The sequence below is a fragment of the Crassostrea angulata genome, chromosome 3 (genome assembly GCF_025612915.1).
Source record: "Crassostrea angulata isolate pt1a10 chromosome 3, ASM2561291v2, whole genome shotgun sequence".
In the NCBI taxonomy this organism is placed as follows: Eukaryota; Metazoa; Mollusca; class Bivalvia; order Ostreida; family Ostreidae; genus Magallana; species Magallana angulata.
In genome coordinates, this window is record NC_069113.1 from 57,735,593 (window position 1) to 57,762,172 (window position 26,580).

A 26,580-nucleotide genomic window follows, 5' to 3' on the forward strand; every position below is an offset into this window, starting at 1 on the left:
GGGCCGTGGCCTACGCCAGACAGAACAATCTACGACAAAAAATAAGTTTCATTGTCAAGTTAAGAAATTCCAGCAGTATATTTTTCCTTTCCTCGCGCGTGCCGTCTCCGCTCCGTGCAATAAAAAGTGGCGAAGAGAGAGAGAGAGAGAGAGAGAGAGAGAGAGAGAGAGAGAGAGAGAGAGAGAGAGAGAGAGAGAGAGAGAGGTTGAAATCTGGTGAAACCCGGCTCGACACATAAACCAAATGATTGGCACTGGGAGGGCATTGATAACCACAGACACGAGACGACCCCGGGCACCGAGGGAGGACGTTTTTTCTTCTTCATTCGATTGCTTTCTTTAAAAAATTTATATATATATATGTCAAATGTGCAAAAGTTGTTCTTCCTTAATAAATGATTGAAAACTATAGCTCTATCCTTATCTCTCTTTCTCTCTCTCTCTCTCTCTCTCTCTCTCTCTCTCTCTCTCTCTCTCTCTCTCTCAGGTATTTAAGATTAATTTTACGTCTCATTAGCCGTCATATACGAATAGTTACAACACAATGTCGAATATCTTTATAAATAAATCGAATGATCAGAAGTGTCTTGTTTTTCAGAGTTTTTCTAATTTTTTTTATATTGTTTCAATTTTTTTTCAATATTGATTAATATAAATTTTGATTGCTATATAAATACTAAATGACATTTGGCGTCAAACCTCTAATCAAGGGAATTGCAAATGTTTGGTTTTCGTGATCCTCGGAGTTTCAAAGGCAATAAGTTTACCAAGCGATAAAAGTTATAAAGGTCTTTTTTTTTGTTAAGAGAGGAAAAATGATTTTTTTTAAAAGGAACAGAGATGTTCTGTTTACAGGGAACCCTTTTCTTTGAAACGAATGTACGTTTGTGCTTCTTGACTTTATACCAAAGTTTGACTCAACGACACTGTTAACGTCCGGAGAGGAAGTTGTTTATGTACAACCTCACTGACCGGAAGTTATTATCAAAATAGACCACCACCGCTCAGAAAAGAATCGTGTAACCTTGTAGGACATCTTAGACAGCCTTTGAAGGTGAATTATTGAAATGAAGGAATATATAGATAGATGTTAAAGGGAAATTATTTAATTAGAAGAGACATTCTTTTTGTTTTTATCGCTTGATATACCTACATCTATGTGGGCAGGTTTTTGTATATTTGTCAGAGGGAGAGGTTTAAATATGTATGTACGGCTGAGAATTTAACACATCAACTGAACACATTTTGACAGCTCCATGATTTTCTCTGCCTTGTTGAACCTAGAAAATCTATTTATCTAAGGCGGATGATCTTGAATCCTGTAAATCAATTCTATAACTGAACATAATTTCTTCCTCAATGAACGATTGTGAATTTTTTTCAAAACTTGGACAGATCAAAGTCTTGGTTCACATTAATTGATTATAAAAACAAAACTTCCGAATGGCTGCAAAAGCAATTGAAAGAGCTATTCGAAATCCCTCTGGGGCTATTGTCAGAAGAGTTATCGGGAGTCGAGAATAAGACTACAATTAGATGATTAGTTTGCGACATCGTCCGCGGATAAATCATCATAAATGACATTTTTGTAATTATGAGTGGAACATGACTCTGCACTGCTGCATTCAATAAACACGGGGTACGTCTAATGACAATTGTTACTACACAAAATAAAATACCGCTCAAAATCGACAAGGAATTCTCGTATTGAAACTGTAGATTAACCAAATGTCCCCAATATTTACGATCTTTCGACATGTATTGAGTGTAAAACAAAAAAGAAATATTCTTATTCTTCTTTTTCATGAACGATCACAGTATAAACCCATATCATGAACGTTCGCAAACTGAAGCCAAACCAACAGATCAGGTCGGGTTATGTTTATTATGAATATGATAATTGATCGCGTTACGGCATCAATAAAAATTACATGCAAGAAAACGAATTCCCGCCACTACATATGAAATATCCAGAAACCAGGATTAATTAAATATTGGCCTATGATAAAGATTTGCGCATAACACTGTAATCACTTCCGGTTCCGGTATTATAAAAACACACCTCGCAGCTGAAAGAACGATTTTTCTTTTTTCTTATTTCTCCACGTCAAATATGTATCCTGCGTTGCTCAAATCTATTTGACGTCAAGTTTCAAACATCTAAACCAATTTTCATGTAAAAAGATTGCTGATAGTAAATTTCGAATTTCCTCGGTATTTATCTGCAACCCGTCTCTCCGAGAGCTCTAGCTACACGGCTGCAACAACTCGAGGTTTCCTCCGCATCAGATGAGCTATTAATGAATTAATGGAGATGCGATCTTTCGCTACGTTTCTCCGGCATCCATTAAGCGAGGCCATTAGCAAATTTCGCAAATGGAACTACGCTAAGTGGAAGCATGCATCAGCCTTTCACGGCGAGCAGTGGCGAAGCTTTTGGAGGAGCAAGTGCTCCAATATTTCTAATGACAGCGGGAGTTATACGGAAAGTAAATAATAAATTTTGATATGTGCATTTGCCTCTATTTCTCATGTGTACATTAGATAATAATGCATTCACCAAAATTACTTTGAACCCATCACAATTATAGCTGCTATTAAGGAGATCAAAAATGAATCGATTTTTTTATTCTTTTGACTTTCGGTAAGCGATGGTGACGCTGGATCTTTTGAGAACAGCCAAATCGTGTTAAGCAGTAAATGCATCTTATTTGTATATGCTTAGTGCAAAATCGTGTAAAATACTAAATGTATGAGCGATGTTTTGGATCTTCGGGGCCCCCTAGGACTCAAAGTTAATGGAAATCTCATCTAGATATTGGCAAAATTATTTATGCCTCAATGTTAAAGGCAGACCATCAAATCTATCTTAAATATTTCACTTTCATTTGTGAAGATAAATTCAACTGTTGCAGGCAAAGGTTTGGAGAAGGATTCCACTTTTGCCTAAAATTTCGTCCACGAATGGACGTCAAAAAGCAGCGTGCTCACCACTTACTATGGAGTTTATCACCACTCACAAATACTACAGCCCATGGTTTGAAAGTTTTATCGCTATTTCCTGGATCTTTGATCAAATATATTTTTAATTTCGCACTAGAACAACAACGAAAAAAGTTTGTGGAGCCTGATGAGGCCCCGCGCTAAAACAAGCCCAGTTTGTTTGGGTGTTTGAAGAATGTGAAGTGTATAGGATAATTCTTGTCTTCAGTTTGCAAAAAGTCAAAAGTTTTGCTGAAAAAAGCGACCGTATGCAGACCGGAGACGCCGCAAGAAATAAACAACTTTCTGTTGGAGCTTCTCTCGTCAAGTTACCTGCCTGGCAGGTAACAAAGCAACGCACCTGTGACCAGGTAAGATAAAAAAAAAAGACACAAAAAGGGAAATTAAAGTTTCGTACCAAACATGATGTTCTGGAATGAGCTTCATTATTCTCAGTTGAAGACATTGATTTAAGCAAAATATTCCCCTGCTCGAGTAAATCTCTTGAAAATCTGAAATATTGATGAAGTGAAACCATGTAATTAGCAATGATTGTATCATATTGTAATCGGGAATCTTACCAGTTTATTGCGCATGAATATTTAAGGAACTATTTTCTTTGATGTCAAAGCGTTATATTCTCAAAGCGGAAAATCATGGGATAATACATTATGCCTTTTGAATTTCTGTAAAAGATCTTAGATTTATTAGCACTTTGTATGAAAAATTAACTAAGAATTTGTAATGTATCCTTTAGTTTGAGTGGTATTAACATTTTGAATTCATTTATCTGTAAAGATTTTTTTGTTCACGTTAATTTACTTGCTGTAGTGCATTTTCCATCAGAGTTAATATGAGATTACTGATCGCATTTACTTCAAGCAATTTTTTCTAATGAAACCATAAAATTATAGTGCACTTTATAACCATGTTGACTTTATAAATCGTATTAAATTTTTATTTACCTTTTGATATTTACAATTTAAACATTATTAAAAATGTCCAAGTATATATGAAATTTTATAAATTCGTACGTTCAGTTCATAACAAAATTATAATAAAAACAATTATGATAATTTAAAAAAAACATTTTAATATTCAGGTAGTTAAATAAAACACACAATTCCTCATAAATAATTTTTACTATAAATTCTTTTAAATGATTATTCTAAAGTTTTATATTAATTTATCCATTTATTTATTTATTTTGTTGTCTGTTTATATTCACATATTTATCATCTAGTAACCGTTACTTGTCCTTTAGAAATTACTGATATAAGTTGTTCAAATTTTTGTTCATCTTCGATTTTTGTTTTTATAAAAAGATTTATTTTAATAAAAAGACGCTGACATACATGTAAATTTCTATATTTTTTCCAAATTTCTTTTAATGCATATAAGCATATTTATTCTCCAGTCTGATATTTTAATCGTTTCGAGATATATGTATGTTCTAAAGTACAAGTAATATTACAAGCAATACACAGATTTATCATCACAATAAGATTCAACAATTGACTAAATCTTTCACATTTCTCCTTTTGACAGGAATCTAAAAACTTTTTCTTTCTCTCAACTAAATTCATACTTCACCTCACTGGACAGACTAAATGTATAACAAAAGTAAATTTTATTTAAGAAAACGGATAAGTATATGTTTCATAACTTGTTTCCGAATTCAATTCCATTTGCTGTGCATTTATTCATGTACTATATTATATTATCTATTGCAATGAAATATTGTTTACAATAACGTAAGGGGAAATTCAATGAAATTAAAGTCCTTTCATTTGAATTGATGAGGATAACTGACACAAAATAACCGACGTCAATCCTTCCTATCATTGGTCAATCCCCGTAATGTAAGACCACAAAATTTAAAAAAATACAAAACTAATTATTTCCGAAATTAATTCTTTTACGGCGGAAAATTAGCAATGGCTCATATTGTATCGGACAATCTTGTCAATAATGACATCATGCAACCGAATAATGATGAAATAATTAGAAAATTATTATCGGGCCAGCAATCGGTAAACGATTCAGGAATGGCGATATCAAAAACTCACAAAAGCCACGATGGCGGACATCTGTTGGCCATTGTCGGCACAGGTTCGGCATGATCATTGTTGCCGTATGAAGTGTCTTTTGAGATAATAATAACATTGAAATCGAGAAAAACCCATTACAGGGGCCTTCAGTCCGACTTGGCTTGGCGGGGAGTCCATATTTAATACCTTTTATGATTTCCAAAACAAGAGAGTTCCTGTCGGAACAACTTGAGATTACAAAGGACCGTGTCTGATAAGTGTTAGATTTTCACCTGGCTACTTGCGCGCGGACTTGCTGAAAACAAAGAACTAGGAGTTACCTCAGTATCATCTGTTTTATATCTTCTTTGTAAACTATACCAAGCTTTTGCATGCAATTCAGAAGAAATTCCAAAAAATATTCCCCATATCTGTAATATTATGAAACCCTCTCTCTCTCTCTCCCTCCCTCTCTCGTTTAAATCTGATACCGGTAATTATGGCTAATCAATTTAAACATTGATCGTAGTGCAGATCTAAACATTTTATCTGTAATGGATACAGATTGAACCTTTAATCTTTGCAATCAAACGTTCGTCTTGAAAATTGTGTCTAATGACACACAGTTATACTTGTTTTGCATTTGACAAACTGTAAAATATGATTAACTTTTGAATAATAAAGACAGAAAACTATTTTTTTTTCAAATATGTTTATTTTATTTATTCATTTATGTTATTCATTTATTTATTTATCTAGTATCTATTTACATGTATTATTTATTTATTTATTTTTTATTTATTTATTTATTTATTTATTTATTTATTTATTTATTTATTTATTTATTTATCTATATATCTATTTTTTATTTATTTATTCTATATATTCATTTATTTCCTTTTTTCTTGTGTTCATTTAATCAAGCTTTAAGAATTATTTCAATTTTTGTTTTGCCTCTTAGTATTTGTAAGACAAAAAATCCATAAAATGCAGAAATAAAAATGCTTATAAAACATTTTTTTCTTCGGTATAAGTACATATAGTCTTGGTACAGTGCCCATGAACATCCAATCATTATTCACGTAGACAACAATAAATAACCCAACGAAATGGACGTTAATTATAATGACCATATTGCATGAATATTTCAAACAAAAATTATCGCTGCCGATGCGAGACGCACCAGCAAATATTAACCGGAAGTGGGACCCGGGTCTTGCGCGGACCGGCATGATCCGGGCCTGCGCTTAATTTCCTCGCGCTGGATCCCGGCTTGTTTGATGGAGTAATTTACGACAGCTTTGCATGTTTAACGGTGAACACTGATCAGCGCTTTCGTGAAATATCCCAGAAAAATTCTAAGTACTTCCCGTAGGTTGAAGGCCGCCGTGGTTATGGATGGGAGTCGGGATTTTATAACAGGACATAAAATTAATGCTACCGCGCTCGGGTTACCCCAGTTTTATTTATTATCAATATTTATTTGCTTTGTTCCGAGTTTCACTTTTATATGGATCTGATGTGATACATCTATTTCCAGCGTCCATCCTCTTCCCCTCACCGTATTGTTTTATCTTGATAAAACTTGAATTTTTTGTTAAGTCTGTAATGATTCCGTAACGCAGTAAATTTTTAAATCATCGAGTGGTAGTAAATACTACAAAACATGTAAACATGGATGATTTACGTAGGATATTATCTGAGATAAAATACATAAACCTCACAGAAGTGCGTGCAAGGGACGGTCAAAGAGAGTCAGCAGTTCTAGAACTGAATCTTGTAATATATCCAGGACACGCATGCGTCATTGCACCCCCAGACAAAAATCTGTTAAACGACACGGCGAGAAATGAATTCTGATATCTTTATGATATTAAAATGTTAATTGAAACCCAATCTGACCAGCGATTCGAGCGGGCAAAACACATCAATGACATATTCTTATCGCTGGAGCCATCACCAGCGCCTTCTCCATAGAACCGAGCCAAACTAATGATGCAGAATTTTCATTGTTTTATGCTACCCGCTTCAATCTCACGGGGCCGCTTAGGTATAGTGATATAAAAAGGTCGCGTATGAATTGAAAACGTTCAGATGAATTTGACCATCTGTCAGACGCTTGCTGGCATTTTCTTTTGTTTCAGAGACAGAAAAAATATTTTGATTCATCAAATTAAGGTGGCCGCGGCTAAGACATCACCGCGAGAACAATGATGACGAAGTTGTTCTGTTTAATGCCCTTTCATACTCTTTATTATTATTTTTTTGAATTTTCCACACGTTGTTATGTAACGTAACGGAATCGGTATTATTAATATTATTTGCAGTTTTAGATGAAACATTTTATTTAACAAACATGAAATGTTTATTTCCTAATATGTACTGATTTCGAACAGAGATTATCTCTTATAAGGTCAATGAAACAAAAAGAGCATTTCATGTTTAAATTAAAAAAAAAAACCCACTTTAAAATAAAAATTCAGGTCATCATTATCAAAAAAGAAATCAGGAACCCTTTTTGATTAATTGGAAAATGAAGTAGAAAAATAAGCCATATGCTGCCCCTCTGACTTGACTGATAGCATACACGCTATTTAAAGGATTAACGTTCAAACGTTACGCCAGGAATTAACGGATCAGAAACCACTCAAGCATGGACAACGTTCCGATGGCATGGAGGATAGGTCTTCCATCCATGAAATCTCAGCTATTAAAGGTCATCATTAAAGGTCACAGAGGTCAAATTTGCAATAACTGTAACAGACAAAAGGGTTTCATTTCAGTCCAATATGCCTGACTATTTTAACCTTTTCTGATTGGCTTATTATAAATGGTTCATTTCAAGTTATTTTATATTTTTTTAAATTATTCGATCTTATTTGCAAAACAAACACAAAAAAAACGAATCGGCATCCATTTATATACTATAGATATGTTATTCGATTTGCTCGTGAATACTGAAACATCGATAATTCTTTTGCATCTCGACGATTCACGGCGAATAATTTATAAAAGGATGCATTTTGCACGAGACCGGAATAAGCAAAACTTGAGGAAAAATAAAGAACTATCAACTCAACAGTCGCCGTTATGAGTGGAAAGTAAAAAACAATGATGTCACCAGTAATGGTATAATGAACCATAGAGACAAAGGCCATGTTGGGGAAAAGGTGTTAGTCTTATCGCGGAGAGATAAAGGAGGGGGTGTGAAGCGCTGTTTGGCGCAATGATAGTCTGCTGCCTGCAGTTATTTGATGTAAGCGGCCCTAGTAACGGGAAATCTTGGCAGATAGTTCCAGCATATTGTGGTCATCTAATCTCGTGCAAATCTCGCAGACAAGAGTTTTGCAAGATGTCAAACCATCTGCTCGTCTACGAATTTATATTGAGAGAGAGAGAGAGAGAGAGAGAGAGAGAGAGAGAGAGAGAGAGAGAGAGAGTTTCCAAAAAAAACCCACCGGTATTTCTGGATTTTCGGAACTTCTCTCTCAGTTGCATTTGGAAGCTGCGCAATTGCACGTTCATACTTTTGATAAAAATGAATGAGAGCGAGAGAAAGAGAGATAGAAAGGGACAAAATAATTTCATGTCGGTCAAACGAACAAATAGTTTTAAAAAGCTTTGGACAGATAGACAAATACGGGTTCAGGCCCGCTCTCATCTCCTCAAACAAAGGACAGCTTTGTCAATTGACCTTCAACCTTTGCCGCAGCCTCACGGACAAATCAAACATGCAGCCGTGGACTCGCAAGCGCCCGGACCGTGATTACAGAAATCAATTTCCGCATAAAAACGGAATTTCTTAATATCTAAGTCTGCTGGTAAACACGTCTCTGTCTCTTTGATGACGTTTTCTCAGAAATGTTGATGGTACATAATTAAGAGAAGACAGAGGGAGTTGAGAACCAAACCGTCCACAATTGGTTGTGAAAATTGGACAGATTCAAATCCAAATGCAAATAGTTTGGACTAATGAAATCTATAAATCCCAGGAACGAATCACTATTTTACGTCTTTTGTGTATTGCATGTAGAACCGCCGAAGTTATGTTGTCCTGTCCTAAAGCAGCATTCGCTCGTTTCTGCAATCGTTCCTAAACAACTATTGCCCAAAACAATGTTCCAGGATAAGATAAATTTGTATATTTTTATTTATAACAATAAATCTAAAAAAAAATAATGAACACATTTAAATAGATAAATAAATAAACAGAATGCTTAATATGTAAATTTTAAGAAAAGGAATGCGTTTTTCCCAGTGATATGATAATCCTTTAAGCTTCCAAAGGGAAATAGCTTTAATTTTCCTAGAATTATCTGTGTATATCTAATGAAGAAAGGAGTCTTTGATTGTGTTGGCTTGGGAATCTTCAGCATTCCGGATTCCCACAATCCGTCATTTCGTATTCTATGATGATTTCTACATCATGAATATCTACACACGCTCGACTTTCCGGTGATGGACTCACGTTATTTTGAAATCCCCTTTCGTCCTTTATTTTTTACCCTTTTCACATCAGGCAATTAAATGGTTCTAATCAAGGAGTTGACTGGGCAATTACAAAGCTTCTCCTAATGTATTACAACCAACTTCCGGAGCAGCACGACGCACGCGCAACTGGTATATACAAAGGTCACGCGATGCCGCCATTATGGATGTCGCCGGAAGCGACGCTGTCAAGCATTACCCCGCGATCGTCTTGAACGTCGGGCAAGACTCGTCAATCAATAGAGTCTCATCTTTTGATTATGAAAGATTTTTTTTTTACTAAAATTGAAGTGGAAGTATGAAAAAAGAATACCTATTAATGCTTTATTTTTCTTTCTTTCTTCTTCTCATCAATTGAACTTAAAAAAACTAAATGAAAAATGGTAGCATCACTGCTTGGTAAAAGTTAAAAGATAATATATATGCTCTAGAATATCTTTATCTAATTTTCTAGCATTTACTCCTTGTAAGTTACACGTGGATTTGGTCTCTGGGTAGTATGAATGCATACCTATATATTTTAATTTTCTTGATTGCTGTAGAGATTCATATCTCGTTAATTAGAATGATGCGCCGTCGATGCGGTGAAGTGGTGTAATGTTCGCTGCCACCTAATCATATAGATCCGTTACGATGTAGACTGGAGCTAGATTTCCCAGGAGAGTCCGCTATAAACATCGTATTCTTCTGTCACAGAGGCCCGCGTCCTATATATGATGGCGATTCACGTGGCAGACGTGGATATTTTAGGATAAATCCGCCACAAGACAACTCACAAACGATACCGGTATCACTCCGCCACATGACCACTAACACGAAACTTTCTGTATCAATGCGCCACCAGGCTGCCGCTTTATATTTTTTCATTTCATTTTATAAATGATATAATGGTTTCTTTATCATTTCCATAGTTATATACGCTATGCAGTCCATTATTTTTGTGACGTCATATCGTGGCTTAAATGTATTTCTAAATGTAAGTAAGCAGAGTAATGATACTATAACAATGAACAATATGATGTGTATTTCGTGCAATGACAATAATTATATATCGAAAATGGGTACTGAACACATTGTTACATGTGAGGCATTGTATTCTCGATTTTTAAATTCAGATCTTAGTTTTCGGAAAGGCTCTCAAAAGTACTGAATACCCCGTGAAACATTGAGTTCGACATCCCCCAGTAAGCTATGGAGGCTGTGTGGACAACAAACTAACCATCCTACCTGCCTTAAACTGTTAAATATGATATATTTTGGTCATAAAGTATCATTTAGTACAGAAAAAATCCAAACATTTTAGCTTTAAACATTAAAGACTTTCCTATAGCTTTATAACAGGTATCGACATCTTCGTCAAATGAAAGTACCTAGAGCCTAAAAATGACCACCGCCATCCGTCCCCTGTAAGAATCTCATGACCCACACCGAACAAGTATCAGTGCGGTGAGGGTGTCCGGTAAGATCTGTCGGGTGTTTGTGTATGTACCCCGCCTGATAATATTTTGATACATAAACTTTACATAACGGTGTGTACATAAAATATGTAACCAGAAGCTTTACAGAGGCTCTTGGAATTTGTACATATTTGCCCCCACTCGATGTTGACGAGGTAAACAGGCACACTGCTTGTTTGGATAGGAGGTTTGTCAAAATAGCGGCCGCCAGCCGAATGTCAACACATAGGGCTGTCTCAGAAGCCGATTGCTGTAGCGACTTCACTAATCCCATTGGACCCTCCAAAAACGGACAAGGACTTAATTAAATAAGTTGTGCTGGGTCAACATGGAAAGAGGGGCCGCTTACGTCCTTGTACAGCAGGGAGCTCGCTTGTTTTCTCTTCTCAAACAAGTCCCAAATTTAAATGTGAATTTTATTTGAATTTTCTCTATAAAATATTTGATTTATTCCTTTCCCAGGGCGTGTAGATGTATATCTTTTTTTCATTGTTTCCCCAGTTAAAGAAATTTGCTCAGCCGAGACTTGGACGTCTTAATTAGATGTGATTCGCGATCACTGAAGATGGGACTAGGTCCGTTTTGAAAATTTGAGCTGATCTTTATCAGGGGACAAACTGTTACTTCAAAAGTGGTTCGCGTCTCCGCCCGAATTATCATAACGTGTCAAAAACAGCCAAACGGACATGCATGGTTCTACTGGTGATCAGTCAATTTGTTAAGATATCGCGAGATGTGTTCAAGATCTCGTGAAAACCTGTGTTTTGACATAGAATGCCCCGCGATTTCTCGCGGCTGTTCACAAATAAGCCAAACAGAAAAGGAACCCTAATGGGCGAATTGTTTGAGTAAACAAACATGGCGTGCTGACAAGATCTAGTATGTTATTAAACAATGCAACATTTTACCTTCCTCCTGAAGAGTTCACTAGCTTCGATGTGTATTTAGCAAAATACACTAACTAAGCTGTCCAAACATTTCACATCAAGGCGGACCAGTCGCTGTTAGTAGATCGTAGTCTGTATGCGAAAAGGCTACACTACAGACAAACTTAATACACGGGTATCTACACGACTATGCTGCCTTTTTTTTTTTTTTTTTTTACAGAAATTCCATTACCGTTGGATAAATGATAAGTAAATAAGAATATGTCATGCATGATATGAAAATAATTATTTTTAATAAAATACATCACGTGATAATAAGTATAAAGATGTAAACTTTGAAAAAATAAAAACTTTGTCATGCATGATGAAAAATAAAATTTATTTAGTTTGAAAAAATAAAGATATATCATGCATAAAAACTATAAATATTAAGTGTGCGTGTTACCTTTCCTAATAAACGCCACCGGAGTGTAAATTATGCAGTTTGATGGAACTCGGGATTTATTCGTTATTTATTACCGTAAATACAAAAATAAGTATCGAATTAATTTGTATAAAAGATCATAACGCCTCTTTATGGATGTACCGCGGTGATTCTAATGCAGATACCATTCAGCGGAGTTTGAAATCCCGGAATAAGGTACAAGCAGTACCGAGTCACGGCTTCCTTCGTCCCCCGAATCAGCAAAAACCATCAAGTACCAAATTAATAATCAAGTTTAGTTGTAGACTTTATGGGGCAGCGAAAGCTGTTATGTCTATTCAAGATGCTCATGGATTCATAAGACTGTATTGTAAATTTTGTACGGGTGATTTTCGTAATCGCATTAGTTCGATTGCATTAAGAACCCTAATTTCACACCATGCGAACATTATGGGATGTTTTGATTAAGTTACATTATGTTAAAATTTTTGAAATATTTCAGTAGTAAAGCTCTCTCATCTTTGCTGGGTAGAGCGAACTGTTGTTAAGACAGGCGATGTACAGTGAGGATCGTAAATCTAAGTGCGACTTTCCCAAGACTTAGGCATAACAATTAAACCACTTATCCCCGATTTTGATAATATTATTGAAAGAGATTAACAAGATGAATTATTTATTCATAATTTTCAAGTTCTTTTTTGTGTACCTACATTGGTAGATAAAAAGTGAAGAACGTTTAGGCCCCCCTCCTTTGATATGTCCGCCCATTGTGTAGAAAGCTAGTCGGGAATGGAGAATTAAAGATTCCGGATTAAGTTCGTCCAATGTCTCCCCGAAGCACCGGAATCGGGCACGACTCTCTCCAGATACGGACAAAATAGGTGAAAATTTCTCAGCTTAGAGGGAGATTAATCTATTCAATAACTGATAGGAGTTGATCATAGAATTTAAAAAGCATATCTCTTATTTACAGAGCGATCGTTAGGCTAAATCCCGTGTAAGGACCCTCCGTCGAAGCGGACGAGGGCTTGTAGCATGCGTGTTGGGAGATAAAAGGGAAAGGGCTGTTTATCACGGAGTTATCTCGTCAAATCGTCATTGAGATTTCATAATTTACTTTTAATAGGCAAGCTCTGGAAGGGACTTCTAGCGCTGCGTTCCTGCGCCGTCCGCCGGTAGCGAGGGAGTGCGGAATTAGAATCTCGAGGAACACCAAATCAATGCCGTTAAGGGGTACTCGCTCCTGTCAGCAGTCGCCGAGTAGTCGCCAGGCCCGGCTTATCACTGCAGATCCAGTCCACGAGTCAAAATCTCTTTGTATAGAAACCCGTTCTACACGTGAAAATGTCGCCTTCCCATACCCCAACTCGAACATAAAACCTTCCGGAAGAGTGGACGACTCTTTGTGAAAACATAAACAGGGCCCCTGACGATAACTGGTCCCTCTTGTTGGGACGTTTAGCACTCGGGTGACAAACGGTTTTAAACTTCTAACCTGATGGGAAAATCTTACCCAAACCCTCTGAAATGACCGAAAGACGAAATCGCCAGAGACTGCGAGAACCATTAGGCACTGCGCAGACAACATAAATTGATTGCGTCAGAGCTTTCGTCACCTCGCTCAATGAACCAGTCGCTATAATTGCTCTCGGCCATACATAGGTACAAAATGTACTTCACACGGTGGACCAATCTTTTGGTAGACCGGTGATTTGTGTTTAACTCTGGTAGTTTGTATACACGATATCAAGATAACAGCGCTGACGATAGAAATCTTTGATCGCTTACTGTGAAGTCTTCCGACGTCACGCGCGATTTCCAGGGTTAATATTAATTTACCTCTCTGTCTTTTCTGCTCTCAATAAAGCAATATGAATTTGTTATAACGAGCGTTCAAAGGGTAACAAAAAGACTGCTCTTATTTCATCTTAATCTGCTGACAAGGTGCGCGATCTAATCACGCTATCATTAGAGATTAGATTGTTTCCTAATGTTTGTCCCATTTTGATTTGAAAAAGAAAACAATCAAAGAGTCAAAAGGAACTAATTATTCCAAAATGAAAAAAAAGCAAACATTATTTTTTACCATGCAATTATTGGGGAAAAAATATGTAAGATCTTTCCATTTTTCAGGAGAAAAATATCAACAGATGGAAATTTGGACAACTGGGTTTTTAAATTTTTCAAGAAATGGAGAGCAAAAACACTAATGTAAATCTCAGAAAGAATAGAGAATAAAATCTAGCATAATGATTCCAATGAAATAAAATCAAAATATAAATAAAGCTAAATCGAACACAATTGTTTTATTTTATTGTTTGGCATTGCAGCCTCTCCGATACAAACGATTTATAAAATGCCACACACTCGTAATGACGTAAGTTTGATTGTCTGCTACTGTTGGCAGCGCGTGCCCGGTAAATATGCGCGTTCAGCGCAGTCTGTCAGTATATGTACGAATCGCCACCCTCTCTTCCGCTCCCCTCCGCTACAATATTTGACCAATATGTCAATATATTTACTAATGACTAAAATTCCACGATGAATTTTGTTCCATTGTCGTGCGTTTTTGCCGTGACTATACCCGCCATTGTTATGAGTTCGCAGACTTACTTTCTCTAGGTTTATTATACAAATAATGGCCGCTGTATTGCGTGTGGAGAAATAGTAATGTCATCAATGGACGTTCATCGAGTCGTTGACAGGAATTAAAAATCAATCCTGGCAGATAATCGATAGCTAATGTCTCTTACAATGCGTTAAATTTATCTGTTTAAATCTCATCATATCAAATGCGAACAAAAAAAAAATCTTACTGAAAACAAGGCCGATCTATTTTATGGTTTCCCTATATTAAGACTAAAAATTCCTTCAATTTCTTTTTCATTTTTTAAAGTTTATAGTATTGCGTTGGACTTTGGAGAAAAAAAAATATAGGAAATGTTTGTTTAGACTGTCATTATAACTTTTAAAATTAGTTATTTTAGCTCAGGCTCAGTAAATTATCTCACAGAATCACTGTATTCGGTGATAATTCAAGAACACAACACACGTGTATATCAAGTAAAAAAAATAATTACCAAATATTATTCTTGCAAACAGCATAATTCAGTGTGGAGATTGCGTATCCCAGATTAAAGAAAAAAGAAATGAATAGAAATTGGGGTTGTTACACGAGAGTATGTTATATATTAAGTGTTATAAAAATTAAAGTTGACATTACTTCACGAGGTTGTTTTTATTTTACACTTGGTGTAGTCAGTATTTAGCAATTGGATATTTTTGTCTTTTAATCAATAATGACTTGCATTCAACAGAATGAAAATCGGTAGTTTCTCTCGAGTCACTTAGGGTTTTGAAATTATTTCAGGTTCTGTAAAATTGAAACAAATATATTACAAATACATCATTGCGGGCAAAATCTCATAATGAATTTCATATTAATCTTACCGAGAAGAATTATTATTTTTGCATCTTTGTTATTAAATTTTTTTTAACAAAATTCAGAAATAAAATACTTTCATTCTTAATGCATTTTTTGAAGTTAAAAGTTTTTATCTGATGAAGAATTAGAATTTGTACATAAAAACAGATTTTTGAAAATAACAGTTATACCTGTTTCTCCTGACCCCCGGGGTGTTCAGGTGTGTTTCCAATAGCATTGTGCGACACGTGCGGACTCCAGGGTCAAGAATATAATTATTAATTTTATAATCCAAGTACTGTGTGTTATTTAATTGATTCTAGCGGTCTTTGTTCTGTCTGTGACACTAAATTGCATGGATTCTTTATTCCAATGTTTTAAACTTAATATCGAGAATAACCGTCAGTATCTGTACTGTGTGTATATGTGATTGTTGTATAAATTATCTTTTTTTCTATATTCTATTCATCTCTGTGAGGGAGAAATAGTTTAGAGAGAGAGAGAGAGAGAGAGAGAGAGAGAGAGAGAGAGAGAGAGAGAGAGAGAGAGAATTCTTCGTTTACATCGAGACACTGTCTCCGAGACACAAGAGCTCTGCATTCCAGAGCTGTGATAGTTCTACATTAATAATACGGCCATGCTTTTATTACTCCGTTTGCACGATAGTCAATCAGATCGTGTTACTTTAACATTAGCTACATTCATTAAATTTTCCAAGCATCACATGTAGCGTGGTTTTTTTGTATTTTATGCGTGTTCGATATGAAATACATAATATAGTTCATAAAAGTTTGATCTTGATATTATGTTTTGGCTTCAGTCTGATCTATATTTTGTGGTGTTATTTATCCATATCCGCTAATTTTATCATTACTGTCCTTTTCAAAATGGCTGAATCATAAAAACTCCATTCTTATGTGTGTATGTCTCTGAGTATATATAAGTTCGTGTGTTTGTTAATAGGGGTGTGAATGCATATGTTAACCAACAAATGGTCTTACAATTTATAAGTGGAAAACGTTTACTATTTAATATTTAATTATCTCTTGTCTTATGTATACAAAATATAAATATATCACTCTGTAAACTGGTAATTCTATATTCTATAAAAATATTTCATAACACCGCTACTTGACTCTGTATTGTGGAGAGGGTTTAAATAGAATATGCTTGTTATCCAATCCATTTGAATATCAGTCAAATGTGTTTAAATTAATTATTGAATTTGCCAAATGTGACAATTTTATCTTGCAATTTATTTTGTGTTTTGGATAAAATAAAAAAGGAAGAAATGTGTATTGGACAACAACAAAAAAGTATTTCTCGAATGAAAATATATACTCATAAAATAAACCCACGGTTAGATCAAATGCACGGCCCACTTCATTATAAAGAAAAAACAAATATTAAGAAATTGGATTAGCGGCGGGTATACCGTTAATCCGTTTACTTCTTTATAGACTGGTCAAATTGTGGTATTAGCGGTCCCATTCAAACACTTACAAATTACCTATGTGTATATAACGCCGTGTCGGTGATTTTAAGACATTTTACCGAGGAGCGAGTTTGTTCTTGGGAAAATATTTACTCGATAGTAGCAGCTATTCTCACAGCGCCCGAGAAATAACAGATGAGATTATCTCCAAATTATAAATACTAGCAGATTTTATATTGATATGTACAGATAATGCATGCTTCAATTAACAAATGGATTATCGATAATAATCCTATTATCTGTGCACAATAATCTTACATTCATACATCATATTGAGACAGTGTACTGATAGAAATGGAAATTATATATGTCTTATTTTACTTTTTGTTGTCCTGAATTAATTCTTTTCAGTAGATAAATGCATTTTTGAACGGAATATAGATTGAAATAAAACATTGCTTCATATAAAATATTTTTACTATTCACACATTTATATAGCGAGATCAAACAGAAATTCACAGGGAATTTTTTTAAGTAAACATTTTTTGTTTCTAAATTCAAATCTCTAAATGTATAAGAAAGAAACGTTTGAATCACTTTAGATGCAAATTAACTTTTTCAAATTGTATAAAAGCATTTATTAGACACCACCAATTGTAATAATTTTACAAAATGTTGAAATATATTGAATGCAAAAAAATAATATATAGACTATTAAAATGAAGTTTATATATGAAAAGCTAAAATTAATTAGCATTGGACTCGTAAAAAAACCACATTAACTATTATTAAACAAGATCATCATAAATATCTTACTAAAAACCTACGAATATTTTTTAGGAAATGAAACGTTTGAGTAATGAGTGGATGTTTTGACAGGGTTTGACAAGCTGTTCTCTAGTTTTGAGCTGTGTAGAAGAATTGTAAAGTTAGCACAAAAAAATAAGCCCCCGTGTACGAGTTCTCGCTGCCAGCCCTGTTTTGTTTAGTATGATTTTAATATTTGTTTGTGGTAGTTCTATTTCTATGCTTTACTCGTGTCTTTCAACATTACTCAAGGCAGAGGAGCCCAGCGAGATAATAGGCCCCGCCCCCTCGTTGAATAAATAGAGAGATCACGTGTATTTTCCGGATTATATGTCGCGGCGTTAGCCAATCAGAAGTCAGCTGGTCGTGGTAGGAATTTATAGCAGTGTTTTCAATCCTCACTTATACATGTGCAAGTTGACCGATGTGTTAGGGATAATCCTTCTGTGGAGATTTTTTTCTGTTATTTTTTGACTGTGTGAAATATTTAAACATTCAAAATTGCACCATCAAAAGTCGACATCATGACGGCGGATGCCCAACCCGTGCAACCACAAGCCAAAAGTAAGTCTCCCAAAACTCGGAAACGTCAAACCGGCACCGGGACCCCAACATTTCTTATTGATTGACATTCTATGTTTACAATGTAAACAATTTCTATTTTAATTAAGAATATACTATACAATGTTCTACTTTACGTGTTGTAAATTTTTGCATATATTTTATTTTCTTTTCAGAAAGGAAATAAATTCTAAATGTTTATGACATGCCGATTCAATTTATTTGTATCCATATTTTACTTTGATTATTATTATCATTATTATACATGTTTGTCAGATAACATGGAGCTTAGCTTCCAAAGGTTGGAGTTAATTAATCAATTCAAAAATCTGTTCTATTTATTTAGCGACAAAATTGATATATTTCCAAATATTTAAATTGTGACTTTGTTTTGTCCCCCCAGAGAAGCGGAGATTGTCCATGTGCGTGGGATGTGGTTCTCAGATTCATGACCAATTTATTTTACGAGTGGCCCCGGATCTAGAGTGGCATGCATCGTGTTTAAAATGTGCTGATTGCAACCAATTCTTGGATGAAAGTTGCACGTGCTTTGTCCGGGAAGGCAAAACATACTGTCGGAAAGACTATGTCAGGTGAGAGTCAAAGACTGACCTCCTTCTTTCTATTCCTGACCATCTTCTTTTTTTTCTATCCTTGTGCTTCTCGTAATCGAGGAAAATTGATGGGACAGATATTAAATATTGAAATCCCCAAGAGATTTAATTTTAACTAGCGAATAAGCACAATAGCAAAATTATGAAATCTCTTGGGAGTAAGTGCAACGGTGTGTTATTTCAATGACACATTTAAATATTCATGTTTTAAAAAATACGTAACAATTATTTGTACATCACCTCCCCCCAAACTCATTCACAAGAATCGATTGGTTTAGATAGCTTACCTATTTATAATTATTCCTTTTTTCCCGGACATGGGAAAAAGTTTAAAATTTTAATAAAGTATTAAATGTCCGTTAAACTGTGTAAAAGTTAAAAGCCAAATTCAAAACAAACTGGAAAAAAGATATCGCCCGGAGGATTTAAAAAGTGAGATTTGACTAATCCGCGAGGAGGATCCGGGGTACAGTGTCCAGTGACAGATCGCGACCTACATATATACCTATATATCTATGTTAATACCATGTAAGTAATAAGACACTGGGCTTTAGAGGAAGGGGGTATGTGAATCGTGTTGCCGTCAACTTAAACCGTGTTCTATTAATAAGATTTCGTTTGAACAAGGCTGAGGGATCCCGGAACATATGTCCTGTCATTTAAGATATTATAAAGATTCCTCGGCCAATTAAAGAATCCCCATCTCCTCATGCTGTACAAGTTCAGTCCGAGAGAATGAACACGGGGCGGTAAAATGTCCAATATTATCCCATCTCATTGTCTAATGAGACGTCCTCTGTTTGCTCAATTTACTAAAAAAAATACAGCCATTATTAAAGATTAAGAAAATTACAGAGTGTGATTTCATCTCCTCTCAATAGCTTTTCTTATATATCAATAAAAATATTCGATAATTAAAGGAATCTCGCTCGCGCGGACCGAGACGATTAAAATATATATATATACACATACAAATACAAATATATATTATTTCGTTTTTTAGTTAATTATAGTTTAGCCATGTGTTAGGAGAATGTTGGGATAGAACACAGGGGAGGCCCGGGGGGAGGGGGAGATAATCGGGGAGATATCTGTCCCTCCCATGGCTAACGTGTGAGTTAAACACTGACTGGATTAAGATTCCCCCCAAAATAATCTGCTTCAATTATATCTTGACATATTTCTGTTATCGTACATCTCGCACAAAACGCAAACAGCAGAAAGTTTTTGTTTGCTTATTTCGCTTGTGAGTTGTTATCATGGCAGATATATTCTTTATCAAGCGCCCGTTGGAAGGTGGCACTTTGAAATTTTTACGAAGGAAATTAAATCGTTGGTATAACTGTGTATTAACAACAGCCGCCGATAAAACAATTGAATGGGATGCAGGTCTCGCCATCCCCCTACACTTCCTACTGGGGACTAGAAATGCACGTGCATTCTCCCGGCGACTACGGATAAATAAAAATAGAAATAAAATTTAACTTACTGTGTCTTAAAAAAGAAACGTATTACATATTTTATCTTTATTATTTTTCATTTTAATTTTTTTTTGTTGATACAGAAATGATTATTATATTTTATCCCTTACAGGAACTTTGGAGCAAAATGTTCAAAATGTAATATGTCATTCGGTAAAAGCGACTTTGTGATGAGAGCGCGGGAAAATGTGTATCATATAGACTGCTTCCGGTGTGTAGCTTGCAGTAGACAGTTAATTCCTGGCGACGAATTCGCCTTAAAAGACGATGAACTGTTTTGCAAAGCAGATCACGATGTAGTAGAACGATCCTCACCAACAAAAGAAAACGGAAACGGAAGTAGTGCCGAAGAAGACAGTCCCAAATCGTCAAAAATCCGGAAACTGAGCAACAGCAATAACGACGACAACAATAATAATAGTGACATTCAAAAAGGAGGATTACATCTGGCGGGTAGGTGTCCGGGCTGTGCTAGTCCTAGATATTTATAATATTGACTGAAAAATATTATATAGTAATATACTCATAATTTTGGTGGTTATATCTTATATAATATTGACTGACAAATATTATATAGTTATATACTCATAATTTTGGTGGCTATATCTTATATAATATTGACTGACAAATATTATATAGTCATATACTCATAATTTTGGTCGCTATATATAATATTGACTGAGAAATATTATATAGTCATATACGTATAATATTGGTGGCTATAATATACCTATATTATCGACAGCTATAATATTATTAAGTAAAATAATGATGGCGGCTTTATGTTAAAAACTCTTATAATTATGATATTGGGGCTCATATTTAATATATTCATATATTTATAATATTGGCGCCTAACATTTATGGAGTTAAATCTTATTGATGGGCATGTGTCCGAGTTTTGTAATACATTCATATAATGTCGCCGGGTGGATGTCCGGGTTGTTATATTGTCATAATATCTGTAGCTGTCAGAAGTAACGAGATATCTCTTTGTCAAAAAGTCTTTAATTTTTCAATCATAGATGTTGGGTCAAGCTAAACACAAATCTACGGGTATGATTAAAAATGGGTAAATTAATTTCAAGAGAGAAATAAATAATTACATTTCTAAATTTTTCGAGACTGATAAAACAGGCTAAACGTTTCTACAACTTTACAGACCTAGACATTTAGTTTGGAATAGAATATATAGTATCAATTCTCAACACTAACAAAACATTGCGGTTAGCCCAGAGAAGGACAATGATTCAAACCACCAAATAAAAACTGAAAAATATTCTGTGGTCAGTCTCACGTCGCCATATTACGAGGGTCAGGTCAGAGTGGGTCCCCTCATTGACGGTCTGTGTTACCGGCCAGTTATCGGGACCTAATTGTTATTATTGAGACCTTATCTCGATTATTTCCTCGTAAGAAAGTGACAGGCCAGTTTGTTTTGGTCATTTGTTTATAAAATTTGGGATTATAGAGATGTAGTATCTGCTTGAACTTATCCGTGGGATAGAACCTCCTCACCATCTCCCCGGCCGGCAGGAATTCATGATTAAATTTGTCCACGTCTAAATTCCTCACCGGCGGCCTCTAGTAGGGGGCGAAGGGAGAGCTTTTATTAAAATGACCATAATTACACTTCATAAATCATTTACATTTGATTGAAATTGAAATTCAACGCTGACAAAGTGATAATTAAACGAGGCATACAACAAGGGATTACGGTTTAATTTTGAGTCTTGTGATAGCGGGCGAAAATCGCCGGATTAACTGTATCTTATATCTCAAGAAAAAACAGTAATTAGAAATTTTAATATTTTCAAAGGTAGACCATTAAAACATCCACACAAGCATAACTTTGTCGTTTGTTCGAATAAAAATGTTGCATGAAAGCACCGATCAAAATGAAAGCATTCATCGGCTGATTAAGGACCTCCTATAAAATGATTTATATTTTTCGCACCCGAATAATTTTATCCTCAACCTGCAGCACCAAAGAGTTGGCTATTTATTGAAAAGAAGCATCGATCGTTTAATGTCAGTTAATTGTCTTTTACACAGCTCGTCTAGGGATAACAGTTAAAAACAAACACTTACACCAGTCTTTGAGGGGACTGGAGGGGAATTAGTGTAATTAATTTCTTCTCAATCACATCACACCAGGATTTAATTGTGATCTCGGAGATTTCGAGTTTCCGAAGTTTTACCACAGTCGCTCAACAAGGTCTCTATCTTCAGGCCACGACGTAACAAGCGTTAATTAGTCTTACCGGTAATCTCAATCACTCAGGTGCTCTCCTCGCTTGGACGGATTTTACAATTATTACTGATATCAGATTTTTCCCCGTTTGTATTTTTTCATATTTTTCTTTTTGTCTTCCCGAATTACTCGCTTGAAATCCCAGCTGAGCAATGAAAAATGATGGAGAACGTCGCTAACACGGCGCTCACGTAAGACTGAGGACCTAAGCGGCCCGACATGTCCCCTGACAAATTTTTACTTGTTAACATTCAGCTTTGACAACAGAAAATGTTCGCTGGACAAATAAACGTCCTCTACCGGCACAGACCAAAAAGTCCGAGGCAACCAGAAACACAAGTCTGAAACTCATTAAGGGCGAGAGTAAAGGCATACCGAACTAATAGAAAAAGAGGTTTTTATGTAATGCTAGATCAAATTATGCACATTATGTTGATGTGAATGTGTTTATTCATTGTATTCTACCATTTCATGGCGAATAAATAAAATGTTCTGCACAGTAGTCTACACAGAGCAGCAATCTGTACATCGCAGTTATATCGACACAATGTAGATTTAAAGTACAGGGAATCAAAAACGAGAATTTTTTGTTTGATGTTTTCAATTAAAAATATATTCACTAGAGAAATAATATTTGTCACTTTCTAAAAAGCAGGAATTTATCTAACTGTTGAAATTGCATAAAAATGTCAGCTTGGCGAATACGTCGGAAGCTAACATTTTTAATAATAAGAAACTTGTGTGTGGTAGAGCAGGGAGCTGGCACTTGAAAGTCGAGACGAAATGGTTTTCATCACAAGTCTTGTTGCTCGTCAAATATTTTGAAAGATTCAACCCACGAGCTGAAATTAAAAAAAATGAGAGCGTAAACTTTTACAAAATCTTTTGTTATCGATACAAATCTATAATAGGCGAATCGCGGGGATCGATTTCTGCATATTTCGAAGCTGAGTAACATTGCTGATTTTAAAATAAATTATTAACATTTATTTTATAAAAATTATTTTAACCCTCAGGAATTTCTCTTTCTTTCTTTGGAGTATTTTGTAGTACCCCGCCCCTTCTCTGGTGGTTCTATTCACCCGAAACGAAAAGGGTGCATCTACTCAAAGAAAACGACCGCCCCTCTTATTAATTAATCCCACTTGTATTCATTCCACGTTTTTTGTCCCCCATTATGACTATGATATTTTGATAACTCGCTACACTTAGTTTTTGGGTGGTAATTTTGGACGACTAGTCTATTTTTTATTTATCAAAATAGTTACTAGAATCCAAACAGAGCCTTATTATAACAGATTACACTCCCCGACAGAAAACTGATCAAAATAAGGAACGAAAAATATGAAAATGCTGATAGTAACATGATTAATAAAAGAAAATGTGTGGTAAAATTTAACAATGATGGAACATGTATGTTACATAAATAAGATGGTAAATAGGTCATAGAAATTTAAATCTAGAAAAGTTTAATTTGTACTTTTGATTTTGTTAATTTTTATTCATAGCTTTTGTTCATTACAGTATAGCTTAGCATATTTGTGTTCATTTAATACATATTCTGAGATTCATTTAACCGAGAATATTTGTTCAAATTGAATTTATTTTGATGGGATTGATCTGTATTTTTCAACATTTCTCATCGTGTTATTTTCTATTTAAGATTTCATGAGTACATTCATAAATATTTGCGTTTACCAATAAATTTTATTTCGTATTACTTTAAACTAAAATGAAGTGAAATGCCAATAAATCAAATTAATTTTGCTGACAACAAATTTCATATTTGACTTATTCGCCGCTCCTCGTGGGGAGCTCTCTTCACAATTATTGTAATTTTTTACTTACCGATTTAAAAACAATTATTTCTTTGATTGATTGGCCTGCCAGGGCAAGATAATTTTTTTTTTTTCATTTCTCTCTACAGAAAAAAGGTATCTTGTTATTTTGAGCAGTTTACAGGCATAAATCATCTCCAGCGCTAATTAATTAGCCCCTCAATTCTTGCCATGCAAGATAAACCATCTTGTTAAAATCACATTTGACACCGCGGGAGATATTGTTATAGAAAGTAACATTAAAACGGTAAAAACCGGAGCGGTGACACAAGATGAAAGAACCTCGGCCATGTCTTCGGCGAGCACTAATCACCTGAAAACGGCGGCCTGCGTTCTGCTGTCAATTTCCTTCAATTTTTAATACACACGAAACTTACACTTGAAATCAATCATCAATAATTCACGTGGCTCTTTTGATAGCAAGGCTCCGGTTGCAGATATTGGTCCGTAGAGAAATCTACACTAAAAGCCTGCAGGGGGACCGAACCAGGGGGACTAGAAAATGTGTCGGTAATTTTCAAACCCTTGCAGGAACATTTTTTTCCCGGAGACGTAAAGAAAGAGATGTAGATAAAATGTAGGATTTAAGTGCTTAGTTTTTTCCCATGTATTGTCCAAACGTAATTCATCGACTTGAAACTCTGTGTGCCATTCCTAGTGAGACAAAAATGTTTGGCTGATGAGATCTCGCGAGATCTCTGTTTGCTCCCTACTCATACACCGATTCCGAGCACCTGTGTTACAATGTGCGATCGATATCATTATTTTTTAAATTCACCAGTTGTAAGACACGACTTCGTCGGCTGCACATCTCAAATAAAACACATAAAATGAATTTAAAATAGAAGACATTTACTGCTGCCAGCTGAAACGCTGAAATAAAGTAATGAAATGACATGTAACAATCAAATATCTTAATAGATGAATCAAATTATCAAATAAATTCTAAAGATAAAAATACTGTGAAAAGTAGGTTGACGGATGAATAAACACTTGATAAAAATGATAAAAAAGTATTTTTATGTTGATATTTTATAGCCAAATCTTGCCGGATAAATATACATTAACTTAATTGATAATACTTGTGATAGATGTGTGAATAATTACTTATCATTGTTTTGATATTTTTGTTTGTTTACAGGCCGGGTAGAACAAGTCTCGACGAAATCTAACGGCATGCGGGGTCATCTACACAAATCGGAACAAAAGCCCACCCGGGTTCGAACAGTACTTAACGAAAAACAGCTGCACACCCTGCGAACATGTTACAATGCTAACCCCCGACCGGACGCCCTCATGAAAGAACAGTTAGTAGAAATGACTGGGCTAAGCCCGAGGGTGATACGAGTGTGGTTTCAAAACAAGCGTTGTAAGGATAAAAAACGAAGCATCATGATGAAGCAGATCCAGCAGCAGCAACAGGAAAAGGTCAGTGTAAACATCTACGCATGCGTGAACAAAACTTTAAAAGTACGGTGAAAAAAAATTCAGATATCAAAATGACAGTATTTGTTTCTATTCGTCATAAAACAGTCAAGTTAAAAGAATAACTTAGAGAAATAATGCTTAGGAATCAAAAAGTGGTCATTCATACTAAGTTGTGATGCTGAAACAGAGAGAGAGAATGTGTGTGTGTCTGCATTGTAATTTACCTGTCTGTGACAACTGTAAAGAAAAATAGTATTTACACAAATAGGTGTAACGAAAATGTCATAAAAGATTTTAAAACTTATACTGTACATGTACAAACAGACCCTGAATGGTTTGATTATATCTATATTGTTTTATTTTATCGTGGTATTCATCTTCTTTATCATAACAGGAATAATACATGATTAGTAGTCATAAGTGAATAATCCGTCTCTAAAGCCTTTCTTCTTTATCAATTATCTAATCAT

At 35.0% G+C, this 26,580-nt stretch overlaps 1 protein-coding gene across 3 annotated transcripts in view; it reads left to right on the forward strand.

Moving 5' to 3' along the window:
* Window positions 1-2,690: 2,690 nt before the first annotated feature.
* The window catches only part of LOC128177977 (insulin gene enhancer protein ISL-1-like), a 29,769-nt gene continuing 5,879 nt past the window's right edge, over window positions 2,691-26,580 (forward strand). The window contains exons 1-4 of one of the 3 annotated variants that reach the window (XM_052844917.1): window positions 2,691-3,353; window positions 18,899-19,088; window positions 20,703-21,043; window positions 25,824-26,110. In XM_052844917.1, coding sequence (XP_052700877.1) covers window positions 18,916-19,088; window positions 20,703-21,043; window positions 25,824-26,110 — 801 coding nt within the window. In that variant the 5' untranslated portion in view covers window positions 2,691-3,353; window positions 18,899-18,915. Of the gene's footprint in view, window positions 3,354-18,322; window positions 18,499-18,898; window positions 19,089-20,702; window positions 21,044-25,823; window positions 26,111-26,580 lie in introns of those variants that run through there. The other 2 variants (XM_052844918.1, XM_052844916.1) reach the window with 2 other exon arrangements.